We start from the raw sequence: 20,483 nt of genomic DNA, 5'->3' as shown, positions 1-20,483 counted from the left end.
TGTGTGAGATGAAAACTTAGGAAAGGGTGTGGAGGAGAGGCGTCAGGAACTGACGGGGAAAAAACACAGGCCTAATTGGATTATATTGCTTGGATGAGGAGGTGTGAGTAGCCTAACCTGGAAATATGTAAGCATCACATGAGAGGTAAAAATTGTCCTTCTTTACAGTCAGGACAGAATATTACAAAGTACACAAGCAAATTATTTTTTTTCCCAAAAAGCAAAGACTATTTTTAAATGTGCTAAAACTAGCTACTTTAAAATATACTTAAATATGCAAATGAACGATTTAAACATTTTAATATATGCCTGTTCTCTAGATATATCATAACAGTGGAGATGATAAAATGGCAATATGAATTAGAACTTACTTCTTTAGCTTACTGTAACCATTAGATTGACAACTGGGACATGAGAACAGAATTATTATATTCCGCCCCCACTTAACCCTCACCCTACCCACATACAAATAGGCAGTTGAGTTTAGTGGTTAAGAGTATGGACTTTGGATCCAGGTAAACCTTTAATTCCACCTTTCCATTGCCAGTGTCCTTACTATGGATGATATTCAGTGTCTTGGGGCCTTATTTCTTGTTTTCTTTTGTTTGTTTGTTTGCTTTTGTGGGGAATGGAAAGACAATGGGCTAATGTCCAGGGTTTTCAATGAAGGAAGAATGGGCCCCTCTACTAAGGTCATGTGTTCTCTGAGGCTTTGGCTGACCCAGCATCTGTCCCAGGTAGTGCCAGTTGAATGGCTTATCCCACAAGTCTGCCAGTTTTCTTATGAAATCCATGTGCTGAATCTCTTTGTAGGGTTTCAGTTGCCACTCTGACCCAGCAGTCTTACGTGTTTAGGAAGCATGGTGTTTTCAAAGGCAGTAATGTATTTTTTTCTGTCTGCTATATTGGAGGTGTTGTGTTTAGTTCTTGGTTTTACTTTTAAGAAGACTGTTGTAATGACAACTGGGGATGTTAACTGTGGTTCACAAGACTTTATCTCCAGTTTTTCTAGGTTTTGTATTATTTTTTAAGGAGGGTGTTTAGGGGAGTAGGGTGTGTGTGTGCATTTCAAAGTCTTGAGGAACACTTTAGAAATCTAGGATTTTTTGAGTGAGAAAAGAATAATCAGGGCACTAGGATAGCTGTTTAAAAAAATTCGGAGGTCCTTAGGAGGAAGTTAAGTCCAGAGAGTAGAACTAGTTCTAGTGGGTGGAAGTTTTGATAGAGGAGCTATTCCGGTGCAATCGAAGGAAGAACTTTTCACCAATGGAAAGTGTACGAAAGGGGCTTATGTTTGCATATGAGATAGTGAGCTTCTCAGTATCAGAAATGTCTGGGATAGTTCGTGAAGATTCCTGCTCTTGGTAAAATATTGGAGCAAATGAGTTCTGAAGTTCTTGTGAAAAAGAATAGAATGTTCTAGAAAGCTTAAGTTTGTCTGGTGATCATTCCCAGTCTTCTTCCTTCAGTCCTCAGAAGTGAGCTCCTAGAAAATAACAGTACTGCCCTGGCCAGTTTGGCTCAGAGGTTAGAGTGTCGGCCTGCGGTCCAGAGACACTCGGATTCGATTCCCGCTAGGGGCACGTACCTTGGTTGCAGTTTGTCCCTGGCCCTGGTTGGGTTGTGTGGGTGGCAGCCACTCGATGTGTCTCTCTCACGTCAATGTTTCTCTCTCTCTCTCTTCCTCCCACTCTATCTGAACAACAACAACAAAAAAATGAAAAAGTGTCCGCCGGTGAGGATAAAATAAAAAAGAAAATAATAGTACTATTTTATAGGAATGTGTTTTCTTCCATCAATCGTACTGAATGCTGAATGTATTGTGGCTTACCTATTTTTTTATTTTTTTTTTAGAAACTATTTTAATTTTTTTTTTTTAACTTTTGTAGTGAATTTCACATATTGTTGTGCCAATGGTTAGCCATTTCCTTACTGATCGACATTATGTTTTCAATTCTTTGTTCTCACCAAATATGCTAATGTACAGTTTTGTATTTATTTAGATAACTGTTTAAGGTTTTTTATAACTTTCCTTCTAACTGAGGAGTGGAAAATTATCAGTTGTGATTCGCCTCCCAAAAGCAGAGAAGTCGTTGTGGATGTTGAAGAGATGAATTCAGACATTCTGGGTAGCATTAATTGGAAACAAAATAGGAATGATTGACATATTCTTTTATAAAACCATAGTACCTTATTATGTATCTGGTTGTTTTAGACATATAAGTCTGCTCCACCACTTCACAAAGTGATTAGCTTGAATAGGCCTTTTCCCTCCTTTCTTTACACCTGGCAAAGTGTAGCATAGTGGTGAACATATACTGGCCCCTTTGCAGTTCCTATTATACCACCCAAGGGAGGCATGGCAAAGGCCCTCCTAAATGGGGTTTTCTAAAGAACGCAGGGGGACTGCTGCATCCCATCCTCCTCCGGCCCTGGTTAATGTAGCCGATTCCTGGCTTAGACCATCTGGAAACTAAGGTTCCTGTTACCATGCTCCCCAAGTAATCTGATGCACACCTAGTCTGAGAACCCCTATTGTAAAGCAACCGTATAATTTCAAGGCAACTAGCTGACAAATTACAATGGGGGAAGATTTCTCAGGGAAAGAAACGTTGTTGATAAAACTAAGAAACTTTCTTTTGTTGTTTTCTGAAAATTTTTAAATTAGCATAACAGCTGAAAAAACAGTTTTAATAATGTTAGAATGTTATTTGGATAGGTTTTATACATCCTCTGGTACTATTGCCCAGTTGATGTACATCATTATTAATTTTAATAGATGGGCATGATTTTTTCTTTTGTTGAAAGCCAGTAATTACATATAATATTTCTGAAATATTATATTTATCTATTTTCTTTTTCTCAGGCTGCTCTTTATGGATGTGGCTGCTGGGCTGAAAATACTGGAGCTCATAATCCCTACTCCACAGCTGTGAGTACCTCAGGTATTTGCTGCTTTCATGACCATTTTCCATAACTTCAACCTTGTAGGTCATTTACTGATTGAAAACAATATTTTTATGTAAGCATAAAGCGTGTGCTAAGACACTGCATAGACAAGAGCACTGATGCATAAAAGACCTTTGATATTTGAGAGCTTTTAAGGATCGTTTCATAATGTAAGTATCACAGTGTAAATGCTTTCCTAACATTTCAACACATTCTGGAGTTAACTAACTTAACATTTTTATGAATTTTTTTTCTCTAATGATTCATGAGAGTGCCAAATTTAGATCACAGATATAAAAGTGGCAAGGCATTTCAGAAACTTAAGAGATATTCTCTTGAGTAAAATGTTGACGTAAAACTTATAAGGTGTATTTAAAAATGTATATTGTATGACATCCAATCCTGTACACTTTTAATAAAATGTACATCTTCTTTTTGTACCTGTATTTATAAAGTCATTATCATTTAGAAAAATGTGTGTGTGTATGTGTGTTGAGGGGTGAATTTTAATGGGCAGAATGGTTGGTGTCTACATCTAAATTTTTATATGCTTGTGCCAGATGTATTTGAAGCCTTTTCTTTTACTGTGGTGATATGCACAGTTGACAAAATAATAGTAGTTTGCTTTTGCCTATTGAGTTACAGTCCTACTAGGTCTTTCCCCCATACTCTAAGGCTTTATTGGTAGGGAAGATTGATATGGCTGCCTCTCTTTCCTTTTCCTCTTCAATCTGGTTGCCTTCTTCTCTTGATAACTCTTGACTCTTTTTGTGATCTCTGATGTAGGTGACTATTTTCTTTCTGTCTGTAGCATAGATTCTGGAAATTTTTTTCATTTGTCCTGCTTCTCTGACCTGCTTTATCTTTGCCTTCTTCACAGATTCTTCACATTGCTGACAGCTGCAGATTTGGGTCCCTGCTGTCTTTCCTTCATCTCACTGTATGTGTTCTCTTGGTGATTTGGTGTTATTGCTATGTTCCCATGATTTCAACAGTTAATCTCTTAGAGTATTAGCTTCCATGAATGTCTGTTTCTATTCTGGACTTTTCCCTTGAGGCCCATGTGTGTCATGCCTACTTCCCATTGGACATGTCCCTGTGGGTTTTATGTATACATATCAAATTCAGCAGACTCAACAAAACATCTTGTTTTTTATTCCTGCTCCCCAACCATCTTTCTCCTGTATCCCACATCTCTTTTATTGCCATCATTATTCTGTTCTTTGCTCAGACTTGAAATCTGGGTACCATTCTCATATTTTTTTTCTTCTTTCCATTTCTGCTGAACTGACCCTGTCATTTCAGGTCCATATTATCCTGCCTGTCTATTGTAGCAAGCAGTCTCCTGACCTAGGTTCATTCCTTGTATCAATGGAAAAATAAGACTATCAGCTGCTGGCCTATCAGGTGAGGGCCAAACACAAATTAGTGTTGAGTATAAACCACAGTAATATAATTGGCAAAGTATTTTCAGTGTTTTAATTTTGAAGAGATGAGCATAATATAATAATATTAGTTAATTTTTAATTTAATACTGATAGCACATGGAAACCTTTACACATAATATTTAGGAATTAGCTTGTGCTCATAATTAAGTATGGCCCTAAGTCTATGGAAAATTTTAGTATCTGAATAAACTGAAGTCTAAAATAGATAATTCATTATTTCCTCAAGTAAGTATCAGTTTTTATTATCTGTCAATTTTATTGTTGGTTAGTATGTTGTTCAATGAGTTGATTTTTCTTTAAATGTTACTCTCATGTCAAGAAGTTAGGAAATCTAGATTCTACTTTTTTTTTTTTTTAATCCTCACCCGAGGACATTTTTCCATTTTTTGTACAGATAGAGTGGGAGGGAGAGAGAGGAAGGGAGAGAGAGAGAGAAACATCGACGTCAAGGGACACATCGAGTGGCTGCCACCCGCATGACCAACCAGGGCCGGGGACAAACTGCAACCGAGGTACGTGCCCTTAGCGGGAACCGAACCCGGGTCTCTCCGGACCGCAGGCCGACGCTCTAACCGCTGAGCCAAACTGGCCAGGGCTAGATTCTACTTTTAAGATGAAATTCTAAGAGCCTGGCTGTGACACTTTGAAAAAGAAATTCAATTTTCTTGGGACCCCTCCCTCCATTTTTTAAACTGGTGATGTACAAGTTGGCATAATAACACATTTACTGGATTTGATTCTGTTAAATAGTATACTTTCTGTGGGTAAACCTAAAAAGGTATTTTCCCCTTGGCTATTTCCTTCTTTGCCCACCTTGCATCATTTGAAGCTAGTGTCTTATGACTACAGATAAGTTTAGGTTTCCAGTTCATGACATCCATTGTGGCTTTTTAAGTTGGATGCCCAGCTCACCATGTTACATCCTTCCCAAGTATAAGTCTAACCATCATTAGCCCATAGAACCTCAGGGTCTCCAGTTTTTTCCATCTCTGGGACCTCATGTGATTGCTTCATCCTTGTTTTTCCTGGGGCTATTGCTATGAGACTGACAATGGAAACACATGGCAGAGTTGGGTGATGAAGTCAGAAGAAAAGTGGAGCACAAAATTTTACAATTGTTTGGGCAAAATAAAAAAGACTTGTGCCTTAAGCTGTTGCAGAAAATCCAAAGACCTGGCCTACATTTTAGGTTTATAGTTTTTGGAAGGTGATAATTGAAAGGCAGAGGGGAGATAGTTAGTTATGGTTAGGGTTGGGATCTCCCAAGGCCAGACAGGACATGGTCATTAGCCTGAGGGATAAACTCCAGCATCTTGTTTTCATCACTGGGTGAGGATGAATGAGTAGGGACTGGCGAAGAGGATATGGTGGCATGAACTGACCTTGCAAACTCTGACTAATGTTCTGGCATCAGGAAAATTTGCCTAGCTTGGGAGGGAACAGAGTAGATACCTGGGTCCTGGTTCAGACTCTTTCACTCATTGGCTGTGACCCAGGCAAAGGGCTATTTGTAAAACAGGAATAATATCTGCCTTAATATTTATGAGGATTTAGTGAGTTGACATATGAAAGGCACATAGCGTACTTCGTGGTCCTGAGTAGTGGCTCAATACTTAACTGTATTTTGTTGAATCTAAGTCACCATCTTTTATAATATACACTATTATTTTAAAAATATATTAGTTGATTCATATTTTTTACAGTGGTAAGAACACATAACTTGAGATCTACATTCTTTACAGTTTTTACCATTTTAGCCATTTAAAAATTTAAAGTATAACCATGGCCAGTTTGGCTCAGCCATTAGAGCATCAGCCCGCAGACCAGAGAGTCTTGGGTTCAGTTCCTGCTAAGGCCACATACTTTGGTTGCGGTTTGTCCCCGGCCCCTGTTGGGGTTGTGTGGGTGGCAGCCACTCAGTGTGTCTCTCTCACATCAATGTTTCTCTCTCTCTCTCTTCCTCCTTCTCTCCCTTCTGTTCTATCTGAAGATAAATGAAAAAATGTCCTTGGTGAGGATAAAAATAAATAAATAGAAATTTAAAGTATAGTTGGCATAAAATTTTATATTAGTTTCAAATATACAACATAGTGATTTGACATTTATATACCTATCCTATGAAGTGATCACCGCAATCAGTCTAGGAACCATCTATCATTGTACAAAGTTATTACCATATTATTAACTACATTCCTTATGCTATACACTATATCCCCATTTCTTATTTATTTTATAACTGGAACTTTGTACCTCTTAATCCCCTTCATATTTTTCACCTATCTCCCTCTTAATCCCCTTCATATTTTTCACCCATCCTCCTACCCTTCTTCCTTCTGTTAACCATCAGTTTGTTCTGTGTGTCTGTTTCTGTTTTGTTTTATTTTTCAGATGTAAGTGAAACCATATGGTATTTGTCTTTCTCTATTTGACTTATTTTATGTAGCATAATATCCTCTAGATCCATCTATGTTGTCAAAAATAACAAGATTTTATTCTTTTTTTATGGCTGAGTAATATTTCATTATGTATATGTACCACATCTTTCATTCATCTATTAATGGATAGCTAGGTTCCTGCCATATCTTGGCTATTGTAAATAATGCTACAGTGAACACAGAGGTGCATATCTCTTTTCCTATTGGTATTTTATCTATCTATCTATCTATCTATCTATCTATCTATCTATCATCTATCTATCTATCATTTATCTATCTCTATCTATCATCTGTCTATTTATCTATTTTTGTTAATCCTCACCCGTAGATATTCTTTTCCATTGACTTTTTTTTTTTTTAAAAGAGAGTTGGAGGGAGTGGGGAGGCATGTGGAGAGAGAGAGAAAGAGAAAGAAAGAGCAACACATTGACTAGCTGCCTCCTGCATGATCCCATCTAGAGCTGGGGAGTGAACATACAACCCAGGTACATGCCCTTGACTAGGAATCAAACCTGTGACCCTTCAGTCCATAGGCTGACACTAATCACTGAACCAAACTGGGCAGGGCTCTATTTGTGTTTTTGTTTTCATTGTATAAATGCCCGGAAGTGGAATTGATGGGTTATATAGCTCTATTTGCATTTTTTTTCGATGTATCTCCACACTATTTTCTATAGTAACTGCACCAATTACAGTCCCACCGACAGTACATGAAGTAAGGTTCTTCTTTTTTTATACATCCTCACCAACACTTGTTATTTGTTGTCTTTTTGATAAGAGCCATTTAGACAGGTATGAGGTTATTTCTTATGTAGTTTTGATTTGCATTTTCTTGATGGTAAGTAATGTTGAGTATCTTTTTAGGTGTCTGTTGGCCATCTGTATGTAATTCTTTGGAGAAATGTCTATTTAGCTCCTCTGCCCATTTTTCAGTTGGGTTGTTTTTTTGTTTGTTTGTTTTTGATGTTGAGTTGTATGAATTCTTTATCTTAGATATTAACCCCTTATTGGATATTTAATTTGAAAATATAGTCATGTGCTGCATAACAACCTTTCAGTCAATGACGGACCATATATACAATAGTGATATATCATAGCCTAGTTACGTAGTAGGCTATTCCATCTAGATTTGTACACTTTATGAAGTTCGAACAATGATGAATTCACCTAACAATGCAGTTTCAGAAAGTACCCTTGTCATTAAGTGGCTTATTACTGTATCATCTCCCATTTAATAGGTTGTATTTTTATTTTGATGTTTTTCTGTGCTGTGCAAAACTTTTTTAGTTGTAGTCCCATTTGTTTATTTTTGCTTTTCTTGCCCTTACCTGAGGAGACATATATAAAAAATTACTGATAAGAGAAATGTCAGAGAGTTTACTGCCTGTTTCCTCCCTCCCTCCCTCCCTCCCTCCCTCCCTCCCTCCCTCCCTCCCTCCCTCCCTCCCTCCCTCCCTTCCTTCCTTCCTTCCTTCCTTCCTTCCTTCCTTCCTTCCTTCTATTGGAGGAAAACATGTTTATAATCTTTGAATAGGGGAGGCCTTCCATCAGGGTCTCTGAGAAGGCTGAGGGCTCTGCTGGGGGGGACTCTGGGTCCAGCACAGGGGTGGCCTCCTTAGCTGCCAGGGTACCATGGGGCCCTGCCCACCCTTCCAGGAGCATGCCACTGGCTCCCTGGTGGGCTGCACTCACCAGGCTCCACACACAAAGGGCCCTTTGGATGGCTCTGTCCCCTGACACCAACTGCCCCTGCCTCCTGCCCAAACACAGGTAGGAGAGTGTCCTGATGCCTCAGCCAATGATTCCCAGTAACTGGGGCCCGGGGGCTGGAGCAGCCCCCAGCACCAGGTGGGTTCTGACTGCCTGTTTTCTCTTACGAGTTTCTCCTACACTGAAGTCTGTAATCTGTTTTGAGTTTATTTTTGTATAAGGTATAAGAAAATGGTCTAGTTTCATTTTTTGCATGTGTCTGTCCAGTTTTCCCAACGTCATTTAGTGAAGAGACTGGCCCTTCCCTATTGTATAGTCTTGCCTTCTGTGTTGTAGATTAAATGACCATATAAGCATGGGTTTATTTCTGGGCTCTATTTTGTTACATTGATCTATATGTCTGTTTTTGTGCCAGCACCATATTGTTTTAGTTACCATAACTTTGTAGTATAGTTTGAAATCAGAGTGTGGGATACCTCTCACTTTGTTTTTCTTTGTCAATATTGCTAGGCTATGCAGGTCTTTTGTGGTTCCATAAAATTTTTAGGATTATTTGTTATAGTTCTGTGAAAAATGCCAATGGTATTTTGATAGGGATTGCATTGAACCTGCTATAAATTGCTTTGGGTAATATGAACATTTTAATGCTATTAATATTTCCAGTCCATGAGCACAGCATAACTTTTCATTTATTTGTGTTGGTTTCAGTTTCTTTCATTATTATCTTACAGATTTCAGAGTACAGGTTTTTCTCCTCCTCAGTTAAATTTCTTTTAGATATTCTTTTTCATGCAGTTGTAAATGGGACTGCTTTCTTAATTTCTTCTTATGATAGTTTATTATTAGTGATAGGAACACAACATATTTTTGTGTATTAATTTTATATTCTTTAATTTTACAGAATTTATTTATTCCAATTATTTTGTGGAGTCTTTAGTTTTTTATATATAATATTATGTCATCTGCACCTAGTGAAAGTTTTACTTTTACTTTCCAATTTGGATACCTTTTATTTCTTTTTCTTGTTTGATTGCTGTGGCTAGGACTTCCAGTACTATGTTGAACAAAAGTGGTGAGAATGGGCATTAATATCTTGTTCCTGACCTTAGAGGAAAAGCTTTCAGCTTTTAACCATTGAGTATGATGTTAACTGTGGGTTTGTCATATATGGCTTTTATTGTGCTGAAGTATATTTCCCCTATATCCACTTTGTTAAGAGATCTTATTATAAATCGATGTTGAATATAGTCAAATGCTTTTTCTATTGAGATTATTATATGATTTTATTCTTTGTTTTGTTAATGTGGTGTGTCATGTTGAATGATTTGTGGGTATTCAACCATCTTTGAATCCTTGGAATAAATCCCACTTGATCATGGTTTATGATCCTCTTAATGTATTGTTGAATTCTGTTTGCTAATATTTTGTTGAGGATATCGCATCTATGTTCATCAGAGATATTGGCCTATAATTTTCTCTCTTTATAGTATCTTTGTTTTCGGCGTCAGGGTAATGCTGGCCTTGTAGAACGAGTTTGGAAGCATTTCTTCCTCTTTAAATTTTTGGAATAGTTTGAGAAAGATAGGTATTAATTTTTCTTTAAATGTTTGGTGGGATTCACCTGCAATGCCATCTGGTTCTGGACTTTCGTTTGTTGCAAGTTTTTGATTACTGATTCAATTTTGTTATTGTTAATTGGTCTGTTTAGATTTTCAGTTTCTTCCCCATTTAGTCTTGGAAGATTGTATGTTTATAGGAATTTATTAATTTCTTCTAGGTTATTTAATTTTTGTTGTACATATTATTCATAGTATTCTCAAGTTCCTTTGTGTTTCTGTGGTGTTGGTTGTAACTTGTCTTTCATTTCTGATTTTATTTATTTCGGCCCTCTCTTTTTTTGATGAGTCTGACTAAAGTTCTATCAATATTGTTTATCTTTGCAAAGAACAAGCCTAGTTTAATTGATCTTTTCTATATATATTTTTTAGCCTCTATTTTCTTTATTTCCACTCTGATTCTTATTTTCTTTTTCTCACTAACTTTGGGCTTTATTTGTCCTTTTTTTTTCCCTAGTTCCTTTAGGTGTAAGGTTAAAATTTTTGAGATTTTTCTTGTTTCTTGAATCCTATATCACTGTAAACTCCCTCTTAGAACTGCTTCTGTTGTTTTCCATAGATTTTGAAATATTTCAATTGTCTCAAGGTGTTTTTTGACTTTCTCTTTGATTTCTTTATTGATATTTAGTAGCAGGTTGTTTAACCTCCACATTTGTATTTTTCCTCTTTTCTTCTTGTATTTGATTTCTAATTGCATATTGTTGTGATTGGAAAAGATGCTTGATATGATTTCAGTCTTCATAAATTTATTGAGACTTGTTTTGTGGCCTAATACATGATCTATCCTGGAGAATGTTTTATGTTCATTTGAACAGAATGTTTATTCTACTGTTCTTGGGTGGAATGTTCTATTAAGACCATCTGACCTAATGTGTCATTCAAGGCCACTGTTTCATTTTTGGTTTTCTGTCTGGATGATCTACACATTGATGAAAGTGGGATGCTAAAGTCCTCTATTAATATTGTATTACTTTCATGTCTGTTAATGTTTGTTTTATATATTTTAGGTACTCCCTAAGTTAGGTGTTTAGATATGTACAAACTTCTTCTTCTTGGACTTTCTTTATGATTATAAATCCCCTTTATTTGTTTCTTGCCTTAGTATTTGTTTTAAAGTCTAGTTTGCGTGATATAAATACTGTTGGCCCAGCTTTTTTGTTGTTTTCATATGCATTAAACATCTTTTCCATCACTTCACTTTCAGTCTGTGTGTGTGGGGTGTGGTGGGGTGTGTGTGTGTGTGTGTGTGTGTGATGTTAGTCTAATGGGCAACATATATATGTGTGGGTCTTACTTTCTCATTCATCCAACTACCCTATGCCTTTTAATTAAAACATTTAATCCATTTACATTTAAAGTAGATATTGCTAGGCATGTACTCATTGCCATTTTAAAAATTGTTTTCTGGTTGTTTTGTAGACCTTCTCTTACTCTTCCCTTGTGATTTCATGGCTTTTATGTTTGGATTTCTTTCTATTTTTTGTGTATGAGATGATTAATTTGTGGTTACCATAAGATTCATACATAACAATCTTTGTTTACAGCAGTTTATATTAAGTTGATAGTTGCTTAAGTTCAGATGTATTTTAAAAGTACTAAGGTTTTATTCACATCACTCACATATATATATAATTTTATTTATTTATTTATTTATTTATTTATTTATTTATTTATTTATTTTTTAAATTCTCACCCAAGGATATTTTCCCATTGATTTTTACATAGGAGGGAGGGGAAGAGAGAGAGAGAGAGAGAGAGAGAGAGAGAGAGAGAGAGAGAGAGAGACATTGTAAGAGAGACACCTCAGTTGCTTGCCTCCTCAAACCTACAACCCAGGTACTCATACCCATGACCAGGAATCAAACTCGCGACTCTTCAGTCTGTGAATCAATGCTCTAACCACTGAGCAAGACTGGCCAGGGCCCATTTTATATTTTTGATGTTATATTTTACATCTTTGTGTGTGTGTGTGTGTGTGTGTGTGTTCTTTAACTAATTATTGTAGAATCAGATTTTTTTATTATTGTTTTTTATCTTTTTTTTTTTTTTACTAACATTATCAGTGGTTGATCCATTACCTTTTATATATGTTTGCCTTGACCAGTGAAAATTTTCCTTTATATATATATTTCTCATTTCTAGTTTTGGACTCTTTTTCCACTTAAAGAAGTCCCTTTTATATTTCTTTGTAATGCCAGTTTAGTGGTGATGAACTCCTCCAGTTACCTGTTTGGGAAACTATCTCCAATTCTGAATTATAACCTTACTGAGCAGAACATTCTGGGTTGTAGGTTTTTCTCTTTCATAATTTTGAATGTATATCATCATTCCCTTCAGGTCTGCAAAGTTTCTGCTGAAAATTCACCTCATATTCTTATGGGGGATAGGGTTCTCTTGTATGGACTTGGATTTTTTTCTCTTGCTGCTTTTAAGAATTTTCTCTTAATCTTTAACTTTTGACATTTTAATTTTGATATGTCTTGGTATTTGTCTCTTTGGGTTCATCTTATTTGGGACTCTGTTTTTCCTGACCTTGGGTGTCTGTTTCCTTTGTCAGGTTAGGGAAGTTTTCAGCCATTATTTCCTCAAAGATTTTCTTTCCCTTTTCTCTCTTCTCCTTCTGGGATCCCTGTAATGTGAATGTTAGTATGTTTAATGTTGTCCGAGAGATCCCTTAAACTATTTTCATTTTTAAAAATTTTTTTTTTTTCTTTTTCTGTTCTGATTGAGTGATTTCCATTATCCTATCTTCCAGATCACTAATACATTCTTTATCATCTAATCTGCTGTTAATTTCTTCTAGTATAGTTTTTATTTTGGTTATTGTATTCTTTAGTGTTGATTGGTTCTTTTCTATATTTTCTATCTCTGAAGTTTTCACTTTGTTCATCTGCTCTTCTGCTGAGTTTGATGAGCATTTTTATGACTATTACTTTGAACTTATTATCTGTTATACTGTTTATCTCTGTTTCATTTAGTTCTTTTTTTTGGGTTATATTTTGTTTTTTTCCTTTGAAACATATTCCTGTGTCTCCTCATTTTACCAATCTCTCTGCAAATTACGTAGGTGAGTATGTTTCCTGGTCTTGAAAGAGTGGCATTATATAGAAGATGTCCTTTGAGACCCAGTGGCAATTTCCTGGATTGTCAGAGGAAGAAGCTCCAAGGGGTGTTCCCTGTGTGATTGTATGTACCTTTTGTTGTGCTTGGTCTGTGATACTGCGGGATATACTGGTGGGTGGGGTTGGCTACAAAATGACTGGCTGAAAGACCTAGCTGCAGCTGTTGCAGAAACACTGAGGAGAAGGGCTTGTCCCATGCACAGCTATCTGTGAGGCTTCTGTCACAACTGCTTTGCCTGGTTGGGCAGGGCTGGTCCCTGGACAAGCTGGCCAGGAGGTTTTGCCTCAGTGGTTGCAGATGTGCTGATCTGTGGGGGTTGGTCCCTCCAGAATGAGAACTACTTTGGAGGGACTCCATTGCTGGCTGAGGCTGCTGGCTGTATGTTTTGGGATTGGAGTCATTTGGGTGGGACTCTGTTGCCCAGTTGAGGCTGCCTGCTGTGTGTTTTGGGGCTAGAGCCATTTCAGAGGGTCTCTGGCATTGGTAGGCTGGTTGGGCAGGGTGGGAATTCAGAGAAACACCATGGTGGGGTGAACAGTGTTAGTAAGGTTGATGGGGAGTGTCAGAATTGGTACCTATCAGCACTGGGAAAGCTAGGTAGAAGGAGAGTAATATAAAAGAAACAAAGAGTAAATGGCATCTGCCAGCACATTGATCCTCAGTAAAATGTCCAACAGATCTCTATCCTTCAGGCGCAGGCCCTAAAGTTCATCAGTATGACTCAGGCACTTTTCACACTGCTGCCTCATTCTCTGGAGCTTGGAGTCAGTGAAAGTGTCACAAACCTTTTAAGACTGGTGTCTCGGTTTCCTACTACTCTTCTGCTCTTCTAGATATAAGCCCTCTGGTTTTCATAGCCAAATCTTACAGTGCTTCTCTTTCCAGTGCAGATCTCTCAGGCTGGGGAACCCGACATGGGGCTTGGACCCCTTGCTCCTCAGTGGGGACCTCAATAGTTGTGATATTTCTCCCATTTGTGGGACACTGAACCAGTGGTGTGGTCCTGACTAGACTCATCTCTACCCCTCCTACCTATCTCAGTGCAGTTTTTCTTTATATCCTTGGTTGTAGAAAATCTGTACAGCTAGATAGTCTTCAGGTTTTTCTTAGCTATGATTGTTCTAGTTTTGGTGTGCTTATAAGAGGAGATGAGCTCAAGGTCTTCCTATATTTCCTACTTGTCCATTTTGAGTGCATTCCTGACAGACTTTTAAAATTAGTTTATTTTTGTTAAAGAAGTTTCTCCTTTTTTCCCCATTGACACCCTCCTTCCCATCTACCCCCACCCCCGTACCCAGCTTTGTTGTCCATGTCAATTGGTTGTACATACATGAATATAAGTTCTGTGGCTTTTTCGTCCCCACCCCACCCCCTCTTCTGAGGGTTGTCAGTCTGTACCCTACTTCCACATCCCTGTGTCTTCCCTGTTCCTCAGACTGTAATGTTCATTTTATTCTAAAAACAAGTAAGATCATGTGATATTTTTCTTTCTCTGCTTGGCTTGTTTCACTTAGGATAATAACTCTCCAGGTCCCTCCATGTCGTCTAAAAGGATAAGAGATCTTTCTTTCTTACAGCTGCATCGTACTTCATTTTGTATATGTACCACAACTTTTTTATCCATTTGACTACTGATGGACACTTGGGCTGTTTCCAGATCTTAGCTGCTATGAGCATGGGGATACATATATACTTATTTATTTATTTATTTATTTTTTAATTATTTATTTTTTATTAATTAATTTTTGTTACAGATATTTCTCTCCCCCCCCACTGATTCCCCCCTCCCCCACCCTCCCTGCGCTGTCCCCAGTTTGTTGTCCATGTCCATTGTTCATGTATACATGCATATAAGTTCTGTGGTTTATCTCTCCCCCACCACCTCCTCTTCTGGGGATTGTCAGTCTGTACCCCACTTCCACGTCTCTGGGACTACCCCATTCCTCAGACTGTTATATTCATTATATTCCACAAATAAGTGAGATCATGTAATACTTGTCTTTCTCTGCTTGGCTTGTTTCACTTAGGATGATACTTTCCAGGTCCCTCCATGTACTCTCAAAGGATAAGAGATCTTTCTTTCTTACAGCTGCGTAGTACTCCATTGTGTATATGTACCACAGCTTTTTTATCCATTCGTCTACTGATGGACACTTGGGCTGTTTCCAGAACTTAGCTATTGTAAATAGTGCTGCTACAAACATGGGGGTACATATATTCTTTCTGATTGGTGTTTCAGGCTTCTTAGGGTATATTCCTAGAAGTGGGATCATTGGGTCAAGTGGAAGTTCAATTTTTAATTTTTTGAGGTAACACCATATTGTTTTCCATAGTGGCTTCACCTGTCTGCATTCCCACCAGCAGTGAACTAGAGTCCCCTTTTCTCCACACCCTCGTCAACACTTGTTGTTTGATGATTTGTTGATGGCGGCCATTCTGACAGGTGTGAGTCAATACTTCATTGTTGTTTTAATTTGCATCTCTCTGATGATTAGTATTTCTTCATATGTCTCTTAGCCATTTGTATGTCCTGTTTGGAGAGGTGTCTATTTAGTTCCTCTGCCCATTTTTTAATTGGGTTCTTTATCGTTCTTGTGTGGAGTTGTATGAGCACTCTATATATATTGGAAATTAACCCCTTATCTGATATATCATTGGAAATTATGCTCTCCCATACAGTGGGTAGCCTTTCCATTTTGATGATTGTATCTTTCACTGTGCAGAAGCTTTTGAGTTTGATGTAGTCTCATGTGTTCATTTTTTCCTTTGTTTCTATTGCCTTAGGTGATGTATCAGTGAAAATTCTGCTGTGTATGATGTCTGAAATTTTGTTTCCTAGTTTCTTCTTGGATTTTTATGGATTCATGAGTCATATTTAAGTCTTTTATCCATTTTGAGTTTATTCTTGTGTACGGTGTAAGTTGATGGTCTAGTTTCATTTTTCTGCATTTAGCTGTCCAATTTTCCGAGCACCATTTATTAAAGAGGCTGTCCTTACTCCACTGTATGCTCTTGCCACCTTTGTAAAATATTAATTGAGCATATTGTCTTGGGTCCATTTGTGGGTTTTCTGTTGTGCTCTACTGGTCTATATGCCTGTTCTTGTGCCAGTACCAGGCTGTTTTGATTATGGTGTCTTTGTAGTATAACCTGAAATCTGGTATTGTGATCCCTCCAACTTTGTTCTTCCTTTTCAAGATTGCTGTGGCTATTCGAGGTCTTTTTTGGTTCCATATGAACTTTTGAAGTACTTGTTCCAATTCTGTGAAGTATGCTGTTGGTATTTTGATGGGGATTGCAATGAATCTATAGATTGCGTTGGGTAATATGGACATTTTAATGATGTTAACATATATACTTTCTGATTGGTGTATCAGGCTTCTTAGGGTATATTCCTAGAAGTGGGATCACTGGGTCAAGTGGCAGTTCAATTTTTAAATTTTTGAGATAACACCATATTGTTTTCCATAGTGACTGCACCAGTCGGCATTCCCACCAACAGTGTACTAGAGTCCCCTTTTCTCCACACTCTCGCCAACACTTGTTCAATGATTTGTTGATGGCGGCCATTCTGGCAGGTGTGAGGTGATACCTCATTGTTGTTTTAATTTGTATCTCTCTGATGATTAGTGATGTTGAGCATTTCTTCATATGTCTCTTAGCCATTTGTATGTCCTGTTTGGAGAGGTCTCTATTTAGTTCCTCTGCCCATTTTTTAATTGGGTTCTTTGTCTCCCTTTTATTGAGTTGTATGAGCACTCCATATATTTTGGCAATTATCCCCTTATCTGATGTATCATTGGCAATTATGCTCTCCTATACAGTGTTTTCCTTTCCATTTTGATGGTTGTATCTTTTGATGTGCAGAAGCTTTTTAGTTTGATGTAGTCCCATGTATTTATTTTCTTCTTTGTTTCTGTTGCCTTAGGTGATGTGTCAGTGAAAATTCTGCTGCATATGACATCTGAAATTTTGTTGCCTACATTTTCGTCTAGGACTTTTATGGATTCACCAGTCATATTTAAGTCCTTTATTCTTAAATATCCTTTTATTGAGTTTATTCTTGTGTATGGTGTAAGTTGATGGTCTAGTTTCATTTTTTTTTGCATGTAGCTGTCCAATTTTCTCAACACCATTTATTAAAGAGGCTGTCTTTACTCCATTGTATACTTTTGTCACCTATGTCAAATAGTAATTGAGCATAATGTCTTCAGTCAATTTCCGGGTTCTCTGTTCTGTTCCACTGGTCTATGTGCGTGTTATTGTGGCAGTCCCAGGCTGTTTTGATTACAGTAGCTTTGTAGTATAACCTTATATTGGGTGTTGTGGTCTCACCTACTTTGTCCTTCTATTTCAAGATTGCTGTGGCTATTCAGGGTCTTTTTTTGGTTTCATATGAACTTTTGAAATATTTGTTCTATTTCTGTAAAATATGTCATTGGTATTTTGATGGGGATTGCATTGAATCTATAGATTGCTTTGGGTAGTATGGACATTTTAATGATGTTAATTCTTCCAATCCATGAACAAGGTATGTGCTTTTACTTTTGTATATCATCCTCTATTTTTTTTTTTCAATGTCCTGTAGTTTTCTGCAAATAGGTCCTTTAATTCTTTGGTTAATTTTATTCTTAGGTATCGTAAATTTTTTTTTTTGCCACGATGGTAAATGAGATTTTTTTTTAGTTTCTCTTTCTGTGAGTTTATCATTGGTTTATAAGAATTCCATTGATTTATTCACATTAACTTTGTATCCTGCTACATTTCCAAATTCATTTATTAAGTCTAGTAGACTTTTGATGGAGTCTTTAGGGTTTTCTATATATAATATCATGTCATCTGTGAATAATGACTATTTCACTTCCTTCTTTCCAATTTGGATCCCTTTTATTTTTTTCTTCCTGTCTGATCGCTGTGGCTAAGACTTCCAGTACTATGTTAAATAACAGTGGCAAATATGGGCATGCCTGTCTTGTTCCTGTTCTTAAGGGAAATGCTTTTAATTTTTGCTCATTGAGTATGATGCTGGCTGTAGGTCTTTCATATATAGACTTTATTATGTGGAGATATGATCCCTGTATTCCCACATTGCTGAGAACTTTTATGAGAAGTTGGTGCTGGATGTTGTCGAATGCTTTATCAATATCTATTTATATGATCATGTGGTTTTTATCTTTCTTTTTGTTTATGTGGTGTATCACATTTATTGATTGCTAATGTTGTACCAGCCTTGCATCCCTGGGATGAATCCCACTTGGTCATGGTGAATAAATTTTTTAATGTATTGCTGGATCTGATTTGCTAGTATTGTGTTCAGGATTTTGGCATCTATGTTCATCAGGGATATTGGTCTGTAGTTTTCTTTCTTTGTATTTTCTTTTTCTGGTTTTGGAATTATGCTGGCCTCATAAAATGAGTTTGGAAGTCTTCTTTCTTCTTGAATTATTTGAAATAGTTTGAGGAGAATGGGTGTAGTTCTTCTTTGAATGTTCGGTAAAACTCCCCCATGAGCTGTCCAGGCCTGGGCTTTTGTTTGCTCTGAGAATCTTGATTACATCTTCAATTTCATTACTTGTAATTGGTCTGTTCAAGTTTTCTATCTCTTCCCCCGTTCACTTTTGGGATACTATGTGTTTGTAGAAATTTGTCCATTTTGTGTAGGTTCTCGAATTTGTTGCCATATAATCGTTCATAGTATTTATTAACGATACTTTGTATTTCTGTGGTGTCAGTTGTTACTTCTCCATTTTCATTTCTGATTCTGTGTATTTGGGTTCTCTCTTTTTGTTTCTTGGTGAGTCTAGCTAAGGGTCTATCAATCTTGTTTATCTTTTTGAAAAACCAGCTCTTTGTTTCATTGATCCTTTGAATTGTTTTTTTGGTCTCCATGTCATTTATTTCTGCTCTGATCTTTACTATTTTCTTCCTTCTACTTGCTCTGGGCTTTTCTGTTTGTTTGCTTTTCAGTTCTTTAAGTTGTGAGGTTAGATAGTCTATTAAAATTTTTCTTGCTTCCTGAGGTAGGCCTGTGGTGCTTTGAACTTACCTCTCAGAACTGCTTTCACTGCATCCCATAGATTTTGTGTTAATTTTTATCGGTTTAAAGGAAGTTATTAATTTGTTCCTTGATCTTCTCGGTAACCCATTCATTGTTTAATAACATGCTATTTAGCCTCCATGTGGTCAAATGTCTTTGCATGTTCTTGTTGCAGTTGATTTCTAGTTTCATGCCATTGCGATCTGGGAAGATGTTTCATATGATTTCAATCTTCTTGAACTTGTAGAGACTTAGTTTGTTCCCTAACATGTGTTCTGTTTTTGAGAATGTTCCATCTGCACTTGAGAAGAATGTGAATTCTTCAGTTTTGGGGTGTAATTCTCTGTAGATATCTATTAGATTCATTTGGTCTTTTGCTTCATTTAGTGTCTGTTTTCTTGTCAATTTTTTGCCTAGAGGACCTATCCAGTGATGTCAGCGGGGTGTTGAAGTCCCCTGCTATGATTATATTGCTGTCAGTTTTTTCTTTGAAGTCCTCCTAAAGATTTTTAATATATGTTGGTGTTCCTATATTGGGTACTTCATGTTTACCAAGGGTGTATCTTCCTGTTGGATAGATCCTTTCAATATTATGTTTTGACCTTCTTTGTCTCTAGTTATGGCCTTCATTTTGAAATCTATTTTATCAGATATGAGTATTGCTACCCTAGCCTTTTTTTCTTTTTGGTTGTTTAGAAGATTTTTTTCTATTCATTTACTTTCAACCTATGTGACTCTTTTGTTGTCAGGTGGGTCTCTGACAAACAACTTATATATAGTTATTCTTTCTTATCCAATCAGCTACTCTATATCTTTTTATTGGAGCATTCTGTTCATTTACATTTATGTGATTATTGATATGTACTTATTTATTGCCATTTTTGTTTATTTGGGCTATATTTTTATTTTTATTTTTTTTTTTACTAGTTATAGCAGTATTTTTAATATTTCTTTCAGTGCTGGTTTGGTGCTAATGTATCCCCTTAACCTTTTTTTTTTTTTTTGTCTGGGAAGCTATTTGACCTTCTATTTTGAATGATAGCCTTTCTGGATAGAGTAGTCTTGGATTCAGATCCTTGTTTTTTATGACCTTGATTACTTCATGCTATTCCTTTCTGGCCTGTAGTGTTTTTATTGAGAAGTCACCTGATATAGCCTTATGGGG

General features: G+C 36.9%; 1 protein-coding gene across 11 annotated transcripts in view; it reads left to right on the top strand.

The window, feature by feature from the left end:
* Positions 1–20,483, top strand: part of TASP1 (taspase 1) — a 318,727-nt gene that overhangs the window by 175,391 nt on the left and 122,853 nt on the right. For 9 of the 11 annotated variants that reach the window (XR_004957028.1, XM_036244396.1, XM_036244395.1 and 6 more), the window contains one exon: positions 2,867–2,945. Coding sequence is in view for 8 of the 11 variants with exons in the window: in XM_036244396.1 (XP_036100289.1) it covers positions 2,867–2,945 (79 nt within the window). In the remaining 3 variants the exon portion in view is untranslated. The remainder of the gene's footprint in view (positions 1–2,866; positions 2,946–20,483) is intronic. The other 2 variants (XR_004957029.1, XR_004957030.1) reach the window with 1 other exon arrangement.

This window comes from Molossus molossus, unplaced genomic scaffold (assembly GCF_014108415.1).
Source record: "Molossus molossus isolate mMolMol1 unplaced genomic scaffold, mMolMol1.p scaffold_m16_p_6, whole genome shotgun sequence".
Taxonomy (NCBI): domain Eukaryota; kingdom Metazoa; phylum Chordata; class Mammalia; order Chiroptera; family Molossidae; genus Molossus; species Molossus molossus.
Note: the sequence above shows the minus strand (reverse complement) of the source record. Positions and strands in the feature narration are given on the sequence as shown.